Here is a 17,083-nt window from a genome sequence, read left to right as displayed (position 1 = left end):
TGAACACTCATTGGTGAGGATAACATTTGCACTAATGCACCCCCCCCCCCATAAAACCAGAAGAGAACCATGGAACCTCCCTAGAACCGAACATACCTTACAAAATAAACGTCACTGACCCATGTTCCAACTCTTCCTATAGAATGCATCTACAAAAAGAGATGGATGGATCACTGGTGATAAAAAATACCTATATTATTGTATCCTCAAAAAAAAAAAAAAAAAAAAATCCGTTTTAGCATCTTGCAAAATACACATTACTGGTTAGTGTACTACCACTTCCTGTAGAATGTATGTACTGTAATTGATGAAAATAACGCCTACACTATTGTACTCTGCAAAAAACCTCTTATATATTCCTTTTACCTTACAAAATAATCACGGGCACCCTTCCTGTAGAATGTATGATTGGTTATGATAACTTCTACACTAACGTATCCTCCAAAAAAAAACAACAACGAAAAAACAGAATATCCCTATTTAAAGCTATCTTTGTCACTAATAATAATAATAAAAAAGTTTTTTTTTTTTTTAAACGAAACCCAGAGTTTTTATAACCACCCGGAAAATAATTTGGAGTTCCTTTCTTGTTTACCAAAATAGTTTACGCCTCAGTAATATTTATTATATTTTAGGCGTGATGTCAAACTATAAATGATAATAAATGAATATAAATAAAGACAACGACTTTTTTAAACTAAATACTACTTTAATATCACATGAATAAAAACACACACTCATTTTTTCTTTTAATTACCAAAAATATAAATTAACAAAACGGACATACAAAAGTAAAGCCAATTTTACAGCGCAGGGTATTTCCACATTTTTTTTCTTACAGGAATGTAAAATTCAAGAGACAAATGAAATGAGATATACGTTTGCTCATACAAATATCATAAGATAATTAAAAATCTGCAGTATATTATAAAAAAACTAAACTAGATTTTAACTATTTGAAATCTAAAATATAGTTTAATATCGGAAACGATACATGGTTAAATAAAAAAAAGTAAGGAAAAATATTAATTAAAACTACATTAGTTATTGATTATTCCATTTCAAGATTATGATAAATACTATATGGTATGTATTGAATACTTCGCTATTAAATGTACATTGCATAAAAATATAGATATAAAAATAGTGTAAATTATACTCCTGCAGTATTTGGTAACTAGAGTTTCAAAGACTAAAAACAAGAAGTAGGAAGATCTACAGTTTTCATTCTGTTTAAGTTTCAAAAATATGATTGAAAACAACGCTAAAATTTCTCATTTTATATATTTAGCCCATTTAAAACTAAACATTTCTATCTGAACACTTACATCCAATATATGCTAGTTAAAAATAGATGAAGTATTCATTAAGTAGTAGTCACAGCCAAAATTCAGAAAAAGACGGCTAATTCTTAAATGGTAATAATATAAAATAAAAAAAAAATTATAATAGTTCCTCACTTTTAAAGGAAATAATGGAATTTGGTACTAAAAGAAAAGCTAAAAAGGAAATCGTTTCATTTCCACTATTACAAGGCTGTGGGGAATTGATTTACATTTCATTCTTTTGTATTAAAAACAGAAGTGAAATCGATTCAACTTGAATAAAATGAATAGAACTCGTGAAAGTAATAATATTAATTCACCTAGAAGGTCTTAATTTTATACAATTGCATAGGTAGATTTGCATTAATCTATTTTCGAATTAACAAATTTTAAAACTATTAATTTCTGCTTAACTTGTTTATTTGATGAAAGAAAACTTTTGCTTCATGAAATAAATTTCAAAATTATAACCAGAAAATATTTGTATATTACATTGTATTAATTTTAAAGAAAAATAAAGTTCGGCAGATTCTTTTAGCCTTTATTTCAAATTTTAAAAAAGTCATTTAAACTGAGCTAATGTGAGTCTTTACTAGAATAATAGAAAATGCATGTTAAGTCTCATACATTTATGTACAAACTAAATTGCAAGCTTTTTCACATGCATTGAGTTTGTAGAATTTTTCTAAATATGTTGTTTATTTTAATACAATTTCACAAAAACATTCACTGAAATTAAAATAAATGCATCCAGTATATTCGGCATTTTTGAAGACGTGTAAATACTTCCCATAGTATCAGTTCACTTAAAATAGCATAAAAACTGTACAAAACACACACGCACTCTAAAAACAATATATCACAGATAGTAGGAACAGTAGGACTCAAACAGTTGTCAGTTTTTCTTGAGGAATGAAGGATTGCATCTCTTCAGGCTTGCCATTCACAATTTTCTCGACGACAGGAATAGGAACCGCAACTGAAAGAGAAAGAAAAACTCGTTATATTCTTGTACTATGAAGAACATTTTGGAAATTCAGTTTGCATAGTTTGGGTATTATATGTTTATTTATATTATCATGTTCAAAAGTTTCCAGGATTTATTTTATTATGGAAGAATTAATAGAAATAGAAGCTATTATTTCTAAGATGTATTTTGTACAATTGTGCATTTTTCGTTATTGCGAATACAGGGTTGTAAATGGGCATTACAGACTTCATTCGGCCACTTTCTCAAGTGTTTGTCGATGCACTTCATCCGAACTTGAGAATTGTTTGCCCTTTAAAAAAATCCTTCATTCGATAAAAACGTCATTTGGGATGAGATCACGTGGATAAATTTATTCAGGAAGCATCGGAAGATAATATTTTGACATATATTTACACCAGTAATTACCTATAAGCCTTCACGATAAAGCATCCACGGCGAGAATTTTGAATTTCTGTAATCAAGAGCTACGTGCATGCATTGCACGAATTTGAACAGCATGAAGAGTATTTGACATAATATTCTTCATTTAATCTGCGACAAAAGGCTTAACTGATTCATATTTGGAAAATATTTTTTTAAAATCCGGAAGTGTTTTGAATGTAGTATGATTATGATTGTCAGTAATGCATTCTAATTCCGTCAAAATATTTCAATTAATTTCAATGGATCATGCAGTAATTTAACACAATTTATCCCCTTATTATTGGTATAATGTTATTTAGTTTAATGCACGCTTTCGTTCCTGAAGAGACTGAAATTTGCAAAAATTATTTTACTCACCTCCCAGTCCGTTTAATTTCTTCTCACAAGAACCGAAGCTATTCTTGAAACACGTGCGTTTATAAAGCTGATAACAAGCACAGCTTACGGTGACGGTTGTGATTAGGGGTAAGGAGTACAACCAAGGGAAAGCGAGGACTTTTTTCTGCATCTGGAAAGAAAAAAAATCATCAATTAAATTCACTAAAATTTCCTTTCTTTTACAAATCATTTTCTGAAATATGTATATGGTACATTATTATGCATATACATAAAATAATAATACATAAAAGTTAATATTAAAAAAGTATATAGAAGAAAACGATGAAGAAATTCAAAATTGTCAACTGCTGTTGATGGAATTATGATAAATAAGAAAGCCATATTTAGTCTCCAGAACATTTTAAGCTCCTCTCTGGTTATGCATATAAGCTATAATTAAAAACTTTTCATTAAATAGGCTAAGATTCTGTATTTCTAAAATCAGAACGACATGAAAAGAAAAGCGCGAAGGTAACACTTGCTTTAAACCTCTCATTTCTAAGATCTTTCGAATTCAGGCACGTCCGAGTTTCTCTTTCAAAGGCAAGAAAAAGTGTCTAACCCCTCAAAAAACCATAATGTAATTTTGTGTTCTTAAGGGGCTGACAACAAAAGAGGAGCTCCAAGAGGTTGTTGAAAAAATAGATGCTCCGAAATGCTATGAAAGAAAACTTTCCTGTCTCCAAATTAGTATGAACGAGCATCTCTAATGAATAAAGTACGAATCGTGTATTCAATCAAGCACACTTAACGAAAAGGGAAGTTAATTTCGCAGTGATATCTGGAACTTCGGGTATTTTCATTGAAAGGTATTTGGTGTCTTTCAATATTGATAGAATTAAATTTAAAATTCCAGATTTCGATTTTTTTTTCACTATGAGAGTTGATTCCGGCAGGAAATCTGCATTAAAAGAAACAAGCTGTGAGCAATTTCAAATACGGTTGCTTAGTAGGAAAATTTTGAATCGATTTATCGCTGTATGACTAGTTTTTTTCCTGGTATATTGTACAATAAAAATAGAGTCAAAAAGAACATAGACCGAGTATTGTTGATTCTTCTGATAAAGGAATGACAGACGAATTTAAAATCGATATATCAAGTAATGTAAAATGTTCTTTATAGATGTTCTATATTCATCATTAAAAACTTGATAAAAGGAAACACAATATAATGATTATCCATACTCCCATTAACGGCTGTTTCTTGATAATCGGTAAAATTTGTACAGAAATTATTGCTAATTTCATTCTATTAAAAGTATATTTATTTTTAGCGAAGTCTATCGTATAAATCATACTTCGCTTATGTACTTGTGTTGAAGTCAGTTAAAGTTTATCACTAAGATCAGCCCATAAGTTAAGAAGTTTGCTAAAGTAAGTTAAAAGTCTTTCTTTACATTAAAAGTATGCTTCATATCTTTCATTTTCTAGCAATGTAGCATTAGTTATCTTAGTATAAATTAACTCTATTTTTACCATCCGATTTTAAAACTTTGGATTACAAGTAAATAAAGTCTCATTGTACCTTATTAAATGAAGATAAACAGATAGCACAAATATAAAATTGTCCATTCAGTTTCTTTGAGATACAGATCTTCTGTTTTTTCAATCATCATCTCTGGATAATTCTATTATTTTCTCTCTTCAGTGTCATTTCTAGGAATCAAGCATGTGATGATCATCAAGATAGAAAATTTAGCTATCTGAGCACTTACAGAGTCATTTCAGAAAACGAATTTTTCTGGAATATACATAAACATTCAACTGCATTACTTGTATCAACGATAGTAAAATAGGGTGGCGATCGTCATTCCACTTTGTCTAACACATTGAGCCAAATACACGAGTCGACTGATAATAAGTAGAAAAGGGAAGCATGGGTAACCAAAGTGACCTTGGGGAACCTAGATAATATTTGAGGCAGAGGCTTTTTTTTATGGGGGTGGGGAACCCCTTAGAGAACTTTCGAAGGTCCCATCTTTATGTTTCGCTTAGTGGAAAACTTTAATAGCCGCTCTGACCGTAATGAGCTTACCCATCGATTGGGACCCATCAAGTTTCGAATTTTTGAATTGAAGAAAATAAAGCCCATAATCTTTTTTCTTTGCTTTAATCCACTCAAAGCTTTAATCAAGAAAGCGAACAAATAATACTTGAAGACTTACTTCTATGGGAAAAGACAAGGATATAACAGTGAGTGCCGTCCCTATGTTCTGAATGGAACATTCAATGGCTATTGTCTTCCGAACAGGTGGTGGTCGCCTGAAGAGGAAAGCGAGTCCGTATCCCAAGGAGAGTCCGACGAAAGGTAGGATGACCAAGGCAGTATAAAATTGCCATCCGATGCCGTCAAAGATGTCCGGAAAAATGATGAGTTCCATGGTTTGGCAGATAAAGATGATGGCGAATCCTGCATAGCTGCCGGTCTGAAAAGTAAATAATGCAATTGAATCGACAGTGCGACTAGCATCTGTTACAATTAACACTGATTTGAAAGGGAAGCAGTCAAAAAGTCAATAATTACAGACGATAGCCTAATTTTTCGCAGATCGAAGGATTTGATCATTTGAAATTTAAAGCATTTTTTCATGCAATCCTAAATCGCAAAAAAAGAATAAAAAGGAATTTTTCGAGCAAAATAAGTTTATTATGATTATTTTTCATGATGGAAAAGTGTTATCATGCGACTCATCTGTTTTCGGCCTTCAATTAGAAAATGGGTCGCCATTTTTAATAGCAATCTTTGTGACATGTGTGGGTGCGACTTCATTAGTTATTCAGCTTTGAAATTTTGTATAAGTTTGGAGCAATTATTTATTTAAATCTTAGAAATAATTATTATTTATAAAAGCATTTATTAAATATGCAGAATATTAATAATGTTGGAATATAAAAAAACAACATAGGAAAATCAAGTATTACATATAAATGAATATTTTAAATATGACCTTGATTATACAAATTTGACTGATTTGAATTTTTATTAAAGGAAAGAAATGGAAGAACTATATTATATCTATGATAACAAAATAAGTATTACATAATTTGTCAGAAATTGCTAAACTAAAATGACTTAAAATGAACTGCGCAAAAATGTTTCGCCCAGAATAACTTAGAAATGTTTTCAAAACATTTAGATCCTTGAGAAAGGCTCTCCATTTAACATTGAACTTGGCATTCAAAACTCCCAGAGTGGATGGACAATCCCACAAATCCATTGCTCGAGTTGTCTTAATGCGCGATTAAAATAATTTGTTTCATTGAAGATTATGCGTAGTTCCGTAAACAGAACTTTTAGCACATATATTCATTTAGATCAAGTTTCAGGAGTCAAGAAAATAGAGAGAGAAAAGCGAATGACATTCAAGCATGTAAAAAAATGTCAAATAAAAATAAATAGAAAATATAATCAGTTTTGACAGTAAAATAGAGTAATCAATTACTGAGTAAGACCTAAGAGAGACTCACCTGCTCTGGCCATTTTTAATATCGGCGAAACAGAGAAAAGTAATTTGCTAAAAAAATAGTTTCTTAAAAGTTGTGATGTTTAATAAAATTAATTAATAAAGAAATAGTAAATTAGAAATCAAGGAATTTATGAAAGAAGATTAAACAAATAGACGTTTCCCTGACCGAGTTTCAGGAAATAAGGAATTTAATGATTTCAGAAGATTAGAAATAATGATAAATGGCATTTGAAAGGGACGAAAAACGATAAAAATCCAATAGAACAATAGTATCAATCAATTGTGCGCATGATTATTTGAAATCCTTATTGCTTCTTTGTATTTATCTTACGCGATTGACTCCCATCATAATTATTTAAAAATTACACTGAAAAAAGCAATAAATATGAAACGCACTTTATTGTTTATTGCAATAATACCAAACCTGTAAGAGCCTGCGAACCACTAAGCCAGAAATTGAACCATGCGCAGATCACTTTAACTCCCACCATGTAGGTTAAAATTTCCAAGATGCTGGGTATGGAATACCTCAAGACTAAGGGTGTCCTGTAATCAGCCCTGGAGACTTTTAGAAAATCAGGAGTGCGCTTTGAAGCACTTTCATAGTGCATCTACCTTTTAACCACAATTTCCGTGGGCTAGTAATCAGTGCATTTTTTTCTATTGCATCTCGAATTTTTCAAAGTTTAGTGTGTTTATTTTTACGATTAAAGATTTTTATTATATCATATTATTATCCTGCAACATATAATATCAATTCATTTTGTTTGAAATTTGCAAACATTGCACCTAAATAGGAATTTTAAAAAATTACGCAGTCAGAGGGTTCAAACAGTTGAAATTTAGGAAAAGTAAGCAATAAATTCTCATAAAAATTCTCAATAAAGAATAGATACAGGATTAGCGTACTCATATTTTGTTTTAACCTTATATTCAATCTTTGAAATGAGATAATTTAGTTTTTTTCTTTGGTAACCCCTTTATTCGTTAACTTTTTTTTATATGTGTTGCCATATCCTCCAGCGGAACACTCTCGAGGCTCTCACAGACTACCGATTCGGAAAAATTGATTAATTGAATAGAGTTTGTCGCGATTTTACAAATAGGCACCATGGGCATTCGTCTTGTATCTCAGTATTATGGGAGTGTTCAAATCCTCCCCCCCCCCCTTTGATGTCCCAGTGCGACTTCATGACACTGAAAATGAATTTACTCCAGCAATCTCATGCAAAATCCATCAGTGACTGACTGATAATCAATTTAAGAACCAATTTAGAACTAATGCTATAATATAGGCAAAGATTAGGATAATTGGAAGCTAGTGTGACTACTGTTTGCATTATTTTCAGTAATTATTAGGCTACAATATTTAAAAATGTAATTAATTTTCCTTTTCGCTTGTAGTAGCAGATTTAAAAGCATTTAAAAAATCAAGTACATTCATAAATTGCTGTAGTTCATCTCAAAATAGAAACGTATGTTATTTAAGAAATTTTACGACCTAAATTGAACTATTTGAATTCATGAATGTGAGAGAAAGATCAAGAATTTAGACGCTGAATTCGAAAAATTCTTTGTCTAAGTAGACTTATTTTTGAATTTGATCGCAATTATTAAATGCCGGAACCGATAAATAATGGAAATACTGTTTCTTGCTTTAGTAACGATAATAGTTTTTAAAAATGAGTTCACGGTTCATCCATTTGATAAAATAAGTGACTGCAAAATAAAAAAAAAACAGCAAAATAAAAAATAAGTAATTGCAAAATAATATAAAATAGCTTTCGGGATGAAATAAATTATTATTTTTTTTTAGGTAAACTCTCTTTTCGAAATTTCAATTTTTAAATAGTCTGAGTTTGTAACTAAGACTTTATTCTTTGTTAGATTCTGTAAAAGCAGAAAATAAAAATTTATCGTATCTAAATTATTTATCAATTACTTTGCATTTTTTCTTTATTCTTTCATTCAAAACACTCATTTTACTATTAATTAAATCACAATATTTATTTAAGCATAAGATTCTTTTATGATATATATTTTGGTGTTCAAAAGTAAACAAAATAATCGAAGAAACCTATTTTCACAATGTTATAATTATGTCCGGAAAAATGAGGAAAACTTACTCAATTTTGAAATATTTACTATGAAAAAAACATATTTTAGTTCATTTATATCTAAGAAGTTATTTTTTCCTAGGAATGTACTTATTTCTTAAGTCTATTTTTCTGAACTGAAAAACTATGGATAATATCTTTTATATAATATGCAGGCTCTCAAGGAATTTCAGTTTCAGTGACTCGCAATGAGATAATTATTCCGACAATAATAAAATGGCAAGTCGATCACGTAGTAACGGGGTGGCAGGCTGCACATAGTTATTAAAATGGCAAATGCATGTTTGAAAATATTATTCATATCATGGTTTCTTTGAAATAAACTTTTTCATCTGTATACAAAGTAGCGACAGGAGTGCGCGCACACATACAAAAATAAAAACGTCCAGATTAATCTGTTTGAGTGAGATCGGATCATTTTCCTCTAACAGGAAGGCCGAACAAACCACAGGAAGATGACGGTCGCGTCCAAGAAAGGATTCACGCAAATTAACCCGATAAGCATCTTTGCACTTTCACATGCCACATGAGATTTTAAGTAGATTAGTTAACTGTTTTTGAGAATATCTAGATTATGCAAATTTCTTGATTTGTGTAGCGGAAGAGAAACCTATTCGCTCACTACATAGGATTCAACTGAGAGTTGTTCAGATTAGAGTCATGAATAGTGTGTCGAAGACCTGTGTCTTCACTTTATGAATTCATGAGAACAATTGTTAAAGCAGTCTAATTGTTCCTCCTCCACAAATGCTCAAAACACTCTATTTCAATGTTTTATTTGCTCGAAAATTTGCCGTGGAAACTGTATTTATGCATTTATTTATTTATTTTTTTTAAAAAAAATTCGGTTATTTTATTATGGATATTTGATATTTTTTGTAATGTTTTACTTGAAAATTATACGGAATAGAAATGTCGATAGTCGTTTATGTTCACACTGTAGCCAGAAAATTGTTTGCAATATTAGAATGTATTATGTAAGAATGAAATTTTCAACGAAGTTATAATTATATATGTTTTATTATTACCTAGAAATTAATTATATGTTTTATTATTATCGGGAAATTACCATTGTTACATACATTTTAAATATATATAATAGATGAATTAAAACAGAAAAGTCTTACATTTAGTATTTCTTTTTAGTTTAATAACATTTAATTCGTTCATATTTTTGGCCTTGTTTGTAAAAAGAAAAAAAAATATTGAAAATATTGAAATATTTCCTGTAGAATCTCCGCTATATAAAACTATTTTTTTTCCTCTCCATTCTCAATATCATATCCTATGCAGAAATTTCCTTTCCAAAACGAATAATAACAATGAGCGTTTAAGATAATCCGCGACGCACGAGGAAAAGTGAAATCGAAACGCATTACTAAAAAAAGTAATCCGCAAGGCTTCTAAGCGTGTGGCAATGCAGAACAGTGTTGCAGAGAAAGAGCGCTTTCCGTTGGGCTTGACAAGCCATCCATGAATCGGAAAAAGCCGGCAATGCCCAACTGCTGTGTCAAGGTTGTGGGAAATAGGAAAAAGGATGAAAAAAAAAAAAAAGATTAAAAATGCAAATACACTAACTGATGTCATTTAAGAAGAATAAGACTTGCTTAGATTAAACTCCGTTTTGTTATTTTTGAATAAACGTAAACAAATACTTAAACGGAAGGATAAGGTTCGTTGCTTCCAGTTTTTCTTAATTGTTAAATATCTGATTCAATTCAGACACAGAAATACAGATGTGATCTGTAAATGTATTTATTCTCCTAGAGATTCGTTTGTTATTAAATGATTGCGAATCAGTCTTTCGAAATATATTTCACAACAGATTATTTTGTTAAAGCAATTTTGGAAGATATGATACCAATCGCAGCTTTGTAGTTCCAAGAATTGGGGACATTTCACATATATTACATTATGTCAGATACAAACACTTTTACTTTTTTGTGATTTCGATTTTATTAGTTTTTTTGGAGTAATTTATAATCTAAAAGAAATTGCATAAAAATGATTCGACATATAAAAAAAATCTTAAAACGAATCAGCCTCTTGCAATTAGACATTGAAACAACAAATTAATCTGCGCTTGGAACCTTATTTTCAAAGAGGTATTTTTATAAAAAAAAAGGCGTATTATCAGGAAAGAAGTTGACTTTTATATGATATTCTTTTCGATGATATTTTTTCTTCTGTCAAATGAGTTTTTATACATTCATACAATCCAAAAAACAGAAAGAAAGACAGTTTTGAGAGAAAATCTGTAAAAATAAAATAAATCCATAGTAAATTTTTTAATTTTTTTTAAAAAATTTGTAATATGAAAAGTGTATTTCATTCGAAAGGTAAAACTTTTAAAGAAACTCTCAAAAATTATTCCTGTTAAAAAAATTATCTCCGTTTTTTTAATCACAAGTCTAGGAAATTCATATTTAGATTCAAGGCTATCGTTAAATGGCTCCAAAAATATATGTACTGACGACCTGGCATATTATATGATTTTAATAAACTTATTAGTATGTTAATTTAGTTTCAAAGGTCAACACTTATCTTAACTGATTGCTAGATACGAGAAATATATGATAAAAATGATAATTTTTATAATTTTACGGATTCAAGAACCATTTAATGTCATTGCTTTATTTGCATTTACAACTGACAGAAGATATCAGATTAATTTTTTTGGGAAAATTCACTAAACAAAATTGAGAAGAGTGGAATTTTGATTACTAGTTAAATTTACAAATTCACTCTCGGGAGTTAAATCTCAGAAGATTTCAAACAGCGGCATCAAGGGATCTGATTCTGTTTTGATTGCACGATTTGAGAAAACGGATAGAAATCAACAGGTTCATTCACCTGTCAGATTATTATTATTATTTTTTTAAAATGTGCAATATGCTTTTATATTACCTAAATTGTTATTTGTTTATTTTTACTTTATTTTATTTGTTTTTACATACTTTGTTTTTTCTTATTGAAACAAAAAGTAATTGTTTGAATTTTACATCATGAGCCATATAAAATATATGATTTCAGTAAGTGTTACGAGATAAGAAAAAGTTTGAAGACCCAATGATTTAGAGCGCTCACCTGGAAGAAATTTTAATAAATGCAGTTGAGAAAACTTAAGTCTATTAGGTCTTTTGCATCATGGGCTGTGCATATAATAACTTACTTTGTCCACGTTATACAAAAATTCCACGAAGTTTAAAGAGCATCAAAATAAAAAAAAGAAATTTTTCTCAATTGCCTCATTGTTTTTTAGAAGCCGTGTATCAGACAGGCTCATTCACGTCATTATATTTCAAGACTTTTGTAAGAAATAGTTAAACTAGAAGTCAATTTCTTAGTTGTAGATCATATTCAAAGTTTTCAGGGTTCAATTCTTAATTTAAAAACTGAACCATTCATATAAGTCTTATTTTACTTATTGATTTCTTATCAAACCAAAACTGTATTAAACATGATTTGAGATAATTATTTTCAATTTATAATACATTTTCTTATAAAATTCATTATGTAAATCCATTAGAAATTACTAAACTTATACTTGTTTTCTGTTGTAGCGTTTGAAAAGCAATGCTTAATTGTATGTCAGAATAAATGATATATTTTATATACTTTACCAATAATCCGTAATATTGATTTTTTTATATAGATAGAATAAAATTTTAATAATAGAACAATCAGAAAATGTAATGCATGTTATATAAAGTGGTATCCTTTTATGACATCAACTGAGTTATTGATCGGAAATAATATCTGCAAATTCTAATGTCAAAGCAACTGATTAAAGATAAAAAAAATCAATTGAGTAATGATTATTGAGTGGCTGCTGTTGAGCGCAGAATCTGCATAAAAAACGCAGCTGGATAAGCCTTTGAAAAGAAATTTTTTCCAGCCGTTTATGGGATTTGTTTGAGGCTATAAAATGAGTGAATCCTCTAGGATAAAGTCATATTTTACCCTTTCAAATCTACGCTATAGGATATAAAATAAGGCTGATTTATCGAATTAAAAAAAAATTAATTTATATTTTCTGAAAATTTACTAAGTTTAAAAGAATTTAGAGGTTTACTGCAAATATAGGTAATATTTAACACTTTAAATAAAGTATCATTCAAACGTACAAAAAAAAAAAAAAGAAACTGATTCTACTCCCATACTAAATAAGAAACAATTTTGGAGAAAACTATTTTAAAAATGAAAAAAAGTTAATCAAAATTTTCTTCAAGTCTATTTGAGGTTAAGAGAATTCATGTGAATAAAAAATGAAATTTATGCAAATGATTTAAAAAATGAAATTTATTGAAAATTGAAATTTGTGCAGTATAATTATTATCTTGTCCATATCATGTCTATTTTAGTATAATTTGGATGTTATGTTATTAAGATGAAAACATGCACCATCCAAAATCTCGAAATGAATTTTATTAGACTGAATGAGGTCTGAAAATGATAAGTGCGTAGAAATTGAGAAAGAGTTGCATCACTGTGGAATAATGTAATTATTTTCCTTACTGCTGTAAAATGATCTGTAAAAAATGATCTATTTTCTACTTAAGTATAGAGTTTTGCTATATACCTACTAAATAGTGTTATTGATGTGTACAGCTAAATTTTCTTTAAATGCATTCATTTCTATTCAATAAATTTAGAATTATATTCAAAAACTCTCTAGCTTTGCATAATGGCATGTGGAATCATTTCCTTCCTTACTGTCACTAAAAGTTTCCATTGACTCTAATGTTTGAGCTATGAACTGATTTTACGGCCACAAGCGGTTTGTTTCCTTCAGATCGTAAGGGGTCTATGCGAATTCTATAATGGAATGATAGATACTAAGCAAGAAATTATTTCTTATTATGAGGATCATTACTTACAATTACATTACAAATTTCATCAGTCCTTCTATATAACATGAATAGTTATGTCATTGAGTTTGTAAGGATTATGCCTGGTATGGCTAACTGTAAAACTCTTGCAGTGCCAGTGCTAGCAGACTGGTGTTACTAATGAGGAAAACAGACCTTATATCACAAGATGTTTGAGATTAAAGCTTTGTAGCTTGCCGAAATTTTTGTTTGTTGTATATAATTGTTCTCCTAGTATAGGATTTCGTGATTTTCCTTTGAATTTATGCAAATTATCATATTTAATTTCAAATGAGAGTTTCTCATAAGGGAAATAGAACAATTACAAAAAAGAAGGAAGGAAACACTTGTGAAAAAGAGTTACCTTGGTGATATAAGGGGCAGCCTTAGGATACTTCCATCGGACGAACATGCCAGCACCGACAGGGGCTGTCACTGAAGCAAGAGAGATGGACATCTTGCTGTAAGGGATGGTCACTGCTCCAGTCTCCAGCCATTGACCATAGACCCACATATTTAAAGGCATCATTCCTAGAGCTGCTATCGTTGAACACGTCGTCATGGTGACACTGAAACAATAAAATAAATAAAATTTTAGTGGATATTTAATTGGGACATAACGTAGTAAAACAAAACAATTTTATGTCATTATTGAAATTATTAGAATTTTTGAATGGAAATTTCTGATAAACTATTATTAATTGAATAATTAGACAATCATTAGATAATGATTCAGGTTAATCTTATCTTTGCTGTCAATGTAAGTTTGATGCCTGAACCGATACTTGTTCTCAAAATTATAACGCCAGGTTGAGGACGTTTGATCCAGGACTAATTATTCTACATTAGACTTTTAATTACCATGAATCTTAAGTGGAATCGGTCTCGCAGCTACAACTCTCATTCCCGAAGCTGAGATTCGCAGTGGACCGAACAGTACTTTTAAAAGTTTATTTATATGAAAGACTAGAAATCAAGGAAATAGACATATTTGACACTAACAAGAAATACAACAAAGGCCTTTATTTCATGATGAAAGGTAAGTTCTGGAATAACATTAAATAGACCGTGCACAAGTTCCTTTTGTCATGTAATCTGCCTTGTCTAAAAAATCAAACAGATTAATGCTGTGATTCAATAAGATGAGTAGGAAACATGTCAGAGACTGTTTTAATAGATCTCTTTTTTGATAGTTATTCTTGACCTTGAACGATAGATAAAGACAGCCTTTAGTCAATTTCAAGGACAATATTATCAAAAAAGATATCCACAGGGAAATTTAAATTACAAAGTATTAAATTATTGAAATATGTTAATGTATGCTCCTAAACTGTCTTAGAATGGCATTTATTGACCTTTTTATTCATTCCAATTCACTCTCTGTAAAAAAGGATTTTGGAAAAATACATAATTGGAAGTATAATGTTAGATAAACTTATCATTTAAAAAGTTATATATATATATAAGATTGATCCTAAAAATTTCCAAATATTGATATCAAACAGTTCTTATTTGGGATCTATCGGTCTTTTTAAATCGACCCTTTAATCTTTTTAAAAGCCCGACAATGGGCTTTGCTTTTGTTTAATAATTAATTCTAAATGAATTTAATTAATTTTTATATTAAAGAAATATTTTCTAGCTTATACTATGTTGGGAAGTAATGCTTTTTTATATAAACTTCAAAAATTGAAATTATAAAGTCCGTGTATGTTGAAGGCAAAAATTTACATCTAAATGGGGAAAACCTTTATTTTTATCTTTATCATTCTTTTTTTTTTGACATCAAATCATCATCATTTCTCAATGAAGATATAAAATGGTACATAAATTTATATGATTTCTAAAAATAGGATGCTGAAATTCTATAAATAGAGAAATGAATATTTCATTAAAAACAAGTGTCTGGCTTTTATCTAGTTTCAAGGAAAGCAACAGAATACAAAACAAAACAAAACAAAAAGCATAATTGAACTCATCTAGCGGTCAGTATGACCACGATACAATAAAGTATCATTTATTTCTTTAATTACGTTAATTGAAGGAATTTAAGGAAATTATTATTTGGCATTTTCCAAGGAAATAAACATTTCTGACATCAACAAACGTCAATCTATTAATAATACTCTTCAATGCTACCTGCAATTTTTCAAAAAAAAAAAAAATCTTAAAGAGCCGAAGTGAGCACCTTGAAATCAAATAAATATTTGCTTGAGCAGTAACAAAAAAAAAAAAAAAAAAAAAAAAAAAAAAACCGAAATTACAGCGTATTGGTTTGGCAAAATAATGCCGCTTTGTACATTCGTTTAACCTTCACTTTTACCTTTAGTGATTGACACTATTATAAAATCTGGAATTTGAAACAGCAGTTGCGTAACAATCGATTACAGTAAAAATCATGGACATCGATGCCGTTCGGGTTTCTTAAACTTCTAATTTAACACAGAAACGTAAACATTTCAAGCAAATAAGTTGCCGAAATACCAGTGATTGCTACAAGCGTCTAGACTATTCATTACCTACATTAAAAAAAAAACTCATGTCGAAATAAGTAAATGACAAGGCAGATCGTAGAAGTAATATATTTACATATTTAGTAGCTTAGTTTAACCCAATTTTCTTCTTTTTGTTCAATTTTTGCTATCAATTATTTAAAATTATCCGATGAAAAGCGGAATGTTCACGGGATTCAGAGTAACAAGTATTAAACACTACTATGTACTTATTTGTAACCGTTAAAGTAATTAACCCGGTTGTGAAATAAAAATTCGATATTTATATGCAAAAAAATATTGAATTAAATATGGAAATATACTTTAACTTAAATCGTAATTAATCAAATTTAAAACATAATTATATTACAACGTTCCGAGCTCGACTTAATGTCATCACGGACGGATAGACATTTATAAGGAACACGCACTAACATTGTAATTTCTGATCTAATATCTCTTAATATAATCTTTTAATATAATTATCCTTCTCCTTGTCAAATGGACCTGTCGTGCTAAATAACAACAGATTACACATTTCTCATAATTTACAAAAGAAAAAGGAATATCATTAATGAAAATTTAATTTTATATATTTATCTACATTTTTTATATATTTATCTAAATCTACAACGGACCATGATTCGTTTATGTTGAAAATCAACAACTTGCAAAACCAATGAAGACAGAAGACAGAAAGGTAAAAAATGTAGAGATAAATGTGTGTTTTTTTTTTTTTTTTTTTTTTTTTTTTGCCAAGAAATTCCAAAATTTTCTTGTTGTAGTTTACAATTTAAAGCATAAGTTGATTTGCAATTGTCGGACCGATGTATGATATAGGATAAGATATTGAGTGAAATACAGGCTTGTAAATGTCTTTCTTTATTTCGGTATCTAGCCATGATACAACACTTTTAATAAGATTTAGCACGGTTTCCAATGATAGAACATGAACTTCAGAAGAATTGCTTACTGCTGTGAAAAAATAGCTTGGGATAGCAGGATCATGAATTCCTGAT

At 29.5% G+C, this 17,083-nt stretch overlaps 1 protein-coding gene across 1 annotated transcript in view; it reads right to left on the bottom strand.

Annotated features, from left to right (window-relative positions):
• Positions 1–733: 733 nt before the first annotated feature.
• Positions 734–17,083, bottom strand: part of LOC129966542 (ileal sodium/bile acid cotransporter-like) — a 39,251-nt gene continuing 22,901 nt past the window's right edge. The window contains exons 3-6 of the mRNA XM_056080982.1: positions 13,937–14,141; positions 5,283–5,543; positions 3,097–3,247; positions 734–2,304 (exon numbers count right to left, since the gene is read on the bottom strand). Coding sequence (XP_055936957.1) covers positions 2,210–2,304; positions 3,097–3,247; positions 5,283–5,543; positions 13,937–14,141 — 712 coding nt within the window. The 3' untranslated portion in view covers positions 734–2,209. The remainder of the gene's footprint in view (positions 2,305–3,096; positions 3,248–5,282; positions 5,544–13,936; positions 14,142–17,083) is intronic.

The sequence above is a fragment of the Argiope bruennichi genome, chromosome 4 (assembly GCF_947563725.1).
Source record: "Argiope bruennichi chromosome 4, qqArgBrue1.1, whole genome shotgun sequence".
NCBI classification, from domain to species: Eukaryota; Metazoa; Arthropoda; class Arachnida; order Araneae; family Araneidae; genus Argiope; species Argiope bruennichi.
Note: the sequence above shows the minus strand (reverse complement) of the source record. Positions and strands in the feature narration are given on the sequence as shown.